This window comes from Branchiostoma belcheri, unplaced genomic scaffold (genome assembly GCF_001625305.1).
Source record: "Branchiostoma belcheri isolate BF01 breed outbred unplaced genomic scaffold, Haploidv18h27 scaffold9, whole genome shotgun sequence".
NCBI lineage: Eukaryota > Metazoa > Chordata > Leptocardii > Amphioxiformes > Branchiostomatidae > Branchiostoma > Branchiostoma belcheri.
The window spans coordinates 4,102,825-4,107,863 of NW_017804575.1; the positions used below are offsets into that span (position 1 = coordinate 4,102,825).

Here is a 5,039-nt window from a genome sequence, read left to right on the forward strand (position 1 = left end):
TACGGGCATGAGTCAACTATGGCAGAATGTCGTCCTTTCTCTCTCAGCATTTGGATTTTGAACGTTTGATACTATATAACAGTTTTGCGATATTTTACAATGGAAACCGTGACACAAATTCTGACAATGCACTTGACAAATGCGAGCTATAGTATAAAACTTGATATTCGGCCGACGAAAATGTAGAAAACTGTAGCAGAATGTCGTCCTTTTTCTCTCAGCTGCAGCATTTGGATTTTGAACGTTTGATACAGTTTGGGGATATTTTACAATGGAAACCGTGACACAAATTCTGACAATGCATTTGACAAATGTGAGCTATAAAACTTGATATTCGGCCGAAGAAAATGTAGACAACTATGGCAGAATGTCGTCCTTTTTTCTCTCAGCATTTGGATTTTGAACGTTTGATACTATATAACAGTTTTGCGATATTTTTACAATGGAAACCGTGACACAAATTCTGACAATGCACTTGACAAATGCGAGCTATAAAACTTGATATTCGGCTGAATGAAATGTAGAAAACTGTCAGAACGACATTTTTTCTCTCAGCACTTGGATTTTGAACGTTTAATATTACTACCTTTGCGATATTTCACAATGGAAACCGTGACACAAATTCTGACAATGCACTTGACAAATGCGAGCTATAAAACTTGATATTCGGCCAAAGAAAATGTAGACAACTGTGACAGAATGTCTTTTTTTTATCTCGGCACTTCGATTTTGAACGTTTAATATTACTACCTTTGCGATATTTTACAATGGAAACCGTGACACAAATTCTGACAATGCATTTGACAAATGCGAGCTATAAAACTTGATATTCGGGCGACGAAAATGTAGACAACTGTAGCAGAATGTCTTTTTTTTATCTCGTCACTTCGATTTTGAACGGTTGAAACTACTGCAGTTTTGCGATATATTATAATGGCAACCGTGACACAAATTCTGACAATACACTAGACAAATGTGAGCTATAAAACTTCCCTTTTCTCGATCTCAGCACTTGGATTTTGAAGGTTTGATACTACCAGTTTTGCGATATTTCACCATGGAAACCGTGACACAAATTTTGACCATACATTTGACAAATGCGAGCTATAAAACTTCACATTCGGCCGAATAAAATGTAGAAAACTGTCAGAACGCCCTTTCTTCTCTCAGCACTTGGATTTTGAACGTTTTATATTACTACCTTTGCGATATTTTACAATGGAAACCGATTCTGACAATGCACTTGACAAATGCGAGCTATAAAACTTGAAGAAAATGTAGACAACTGTGGCAGAATGTCTTTTTTTATCTCGGCACTTCGATTTTGAAAGGTTGAAACTACCAGTTTTGCTATATATTATAATGGCAACCGTGACACAAATTCTGACAATGCACTTGACAAATGTGAGCTATAAAACTTCCTTTTTCTCGATCTCAGCACTTGGATTTTGAAGGTTTAATATTACTACCTTTGCGATATTTCACCATGCAAACCGTGGCACAAATTCTGACAATGCACTTGAGAAATACGAGCTATAAAACTTGATATTCGGCCGACATGCAGGCGTGATAAATTGCATAGCTTACGGCAGCGGCGATGTCCTCGTAAACCCGGGTATGCTCCGTGTTGAGCAGAGGCGATAATGACTGGATCCAAATGAATTGCTGGTGGTTATGTCAGAGGGCGTCCTTCATTAGGCCACAGCAAGTCATTTTTATGGATGACATCAGCGCGCGTAGTTATTTTCGCCTGACCGAAAAAAAAAACATTGTTGCCCTCTGACAGATATCTGAAAGATGTCTGCTGCCATGTCGGAACGTGGATGGCAGATAAATATGAAGAGAGGAGACAAGACAAGGCTCTGATTTAATGTTCTCTCTTTTACTTCTTTCATGCAGTGATGTATTTCATTCTTGTGATGGTGGCTGTGTATATGTGATCTTCCCACTGAATCAAAACCATTTGTACAATGATTGAAAACGTTTAGTTTTCAAAGTTGCTTCAGTGAGAAATGTAACAATGTGCAATACTAGTAGTTGGCAGTAAACTTAGCACAATATAGGTATCAATTCTTGTTTAACAAGGCTTGTGATGTCAAAATTTTAAAATGTAGGAATTTTGTTTTTGGCCCGTCTTGTTTTTTTTCGCCCTATCGCATTAGATTTGGAGTCTGCGGTGGATGTCATCCATAAAAGTTACTTGCTATGGCCTTACGACCCCGTCCGCACCTGTTAACGTGATTAGCGCAGAAACAAGACAAATTGGCGGGAACAGTGTTCACTTATACCCACTAACAGCGCTGCCACGGTCGTTTAGGGGAAAACGTGCAGTGGGAAGGAAATACACTGTAAACAGAGGCCAGGCATGTATGGCATGTTTCACGGGAAAGACCTGTCCATCGACTGGATTATATAAACTGTGGCCACGGCTCATTTTGGTGACAGATAGCTGCCCCAGTATCAGGATGGCGCCTGGCAATTCCTGTCTTTTTGCGGCGCTGTCGCTTCTATAGACCGTCCATATCGAGTAGCCTGGTATCCAATCTATCGTGGTTGGGGTATAGTCAGGCTGTGTCTTCGGGGCTCTAATAGTTTCTCCCCGCCCAGTACAACAGGCCGCCCGGTAGGAGTGTTACGCTAAAAGAGATGGCACGCCGGGGAAGTTGATTTGATCGTGGTGGTGGGCCGGATCAAACTCCTGCCGTGAAAAACCTAGCGGGGAAACCTAGCTGAGGCGGGCGGGGAAGAGCTCCTGCAGCCCCGAGGAAAACCTGCCCCCAACACGATAAGACTGGATACCAGGCTACATATCCAGTGGCGGGAATGAATGTCATGTATGTGGGCCAATTCAGCGTGTCCGCCTCCCGGGAAATTGCAGCCTGCTCCGCCGCGCTGCACCCGGGCATCACACGGCGCTCGTTATGCCTATGGGGGGATTTGTTATGGCACAAGCAACTGAAATATGTATCGTATATAGAGGAAGGGAAACAGTATATACACACGCCACGTTCTTCCATGGCACGTTCTGTAAAGCGAGTCTTATAAAACAGACGACTGGAGATATATAGCAAGCACAGAGACACAGTATACCAAACACCAAAGTGCTATTAAAAAGACCTGCATTATAAAGTGTTAATCTCAGAGGATTGGACGATACTAATCCAGTGTGGCTGGGTGGCTACAGGTTGTTGCGTAGCTGACGTAATTATCGTCTGATTTGTGTTTCTAGGCCCGGGAAGAACCACTCTCGTCTGATCGTGTGCGGGGTGATTGACAGCCGAGGGGCACGACCGTTGCTGAGTTTCCCGGATGTGCGGCGTGCCGGGTGATACGACAGGCGACAGTCAGTGTTCCCCTCACCCGGCACCATGTACGGCATGTTGGTGGAGAGCGTACAGCACTACGTACGGAAGGTGTACGGGGAGGAGAAATGGCTGCAGATACTGGAACTCTCTGGCTTCAAAAACACCGTCTTCGCGACGCAGCGCGTGTACAAGGACGACGTGCTGCCGCGGATCGCCGAGAACTGCTCGGCGGTGGTCATGGACAAGTCCACCGAAGACTTCCTGCTCTTCTTCGGCACCTGCTTCGTGAACTTCTGGTCGCACTACGGGTACGACCGGGTGGTGCGCGTCAGCGGGCGGCACTTCAGGGACTTCGTGCACGGCATCGACAACATCCACGAGATGATGAGGTTTAGTTACCCCAAGATGAAGAGCCCTTCGTTCTACTGTGAGGAGGAGAGTCACGAAGGCTTGACGCTGCACTACCAGAGCTGCAGGACAGGGTACTCCAACTACGTCTGCGGGCAGATGTCACAAGTGGCCAAAAACTTCTACAATCTCGACCTGAACATGGTCAAACTAAAAGACTTTCAGGAGGGACGTGGGTACCACGTGGTGTTCAGACTCTACTTCGACAACAGCGCCTTCATTCCTCCCAAAATCAAGTGCATACGGAGTCTGTCGGTGGAAGAACAGGTCCCTGCTCTCAGGTTCCTCAAACTGTTCCCCTTCTGCGTGGTTTTCCAGAGGAACATGAAGTTTGTGTACGTCGGAGAGAAGGTGAGAGAGCTTTTTGGAGAAGACGAGTTTCTGACTGCTGAGAAAGTTACGGACATCTTTTACATTCGCAGACCTCCTATGGACTTCACGTGGGAAAATGTGAGTATCTATTACTGGTATGTTTTCATATGAATCTAGGAATTTTAGATCACTCATCGGGCATACTATTGCTTTTAGCCTCCACCAGACCTTTCTACGGGAATACGAATCGTAGAATTCGGCAAAAAAGAGAGTAGAATTGGCCAAGGGAGTCCGGCCGCGGGGAGGTAGTTTCTTTCCCTCCGAAGTGGCCAGTCAAACCTACAAGGCGGTCAAACTCACCTTGCAATTATTCTCCTATATATAGCCAGCGTAGTCTGCTAGAGACTACCATGCTGTGGTGAATGCCAACTGTGTGGTCCAAGCGATACAGATACTATACCAATCTCCTTGTAGATACATTGTTGAAGTTTAAAATGACGTTTATTGTTATGTTGACATGGAACCCCCTGATATTGACATCATTGCGTTAGGGGGAAAACCCAAAACCAGGTTAACGTCCAGTAGAACACTTGTTCTTATCTAATCCGGATTGTATAGAATTAATCGTACGTTTTGCCACGTGCAAGGTTTATTTGTTTTGCCTCTCAGATTTGAGTACACGTTTCAGACATGGAACAATATACCACTCCCCCTCTCATTGTAAAAACAAACATTTTAAACGGTGACATGGTAAGGAGTGGGGGTAGAGAGTAACAGGTCAAGGTCCTCACAACTACTAGAAATGTCACACTATCGGATCCACAATCCAGAATGTAGAGGCAATGTTTGGTAGGCAGTACAAATGTAGTTCAAATGATTTTTCTCCAATCTCCTTTCCCTCGCAATGTGTTAGCTGTAAGAGACAATTGACTACAAACGATTTTACTGAATGAAGTGAAATGCACAAAATTGAATTCGTTGCGTTCAACCAACCGACCGACCGACCGACGGACC

At 44.4% G+C, this 5,039-nt stretch overlaps 1 protein-coding gene across 2 annotated transcripts in view; it reads left to right on the forward strand.

Annotated features, from left to right (window-relative positions):
* LOC109487695 (soluble guanylate cyclase 89Db-like) overlaps positions 1–5,039 on the forward strand; it is a 45,981-nt gene that overhangs the window by 10,272 nt on the left and 30,670 nt on the right. For both annotated transcript variants that reach the window (XM_019791723.1, XM_019791725.1), the window contains exon 2: positions 3,230–4,163. In XM_019791723.1, the coding sequence (XP_019647282.1) occupies positions 3,369–4,163 (795 nt within the window). In that variant the 5' untranslated portion in view covers positions 3,230–3,368. The remainder of the gene's footprint in view (positions 1–3,229; positions 4,164–5,039) is intronic.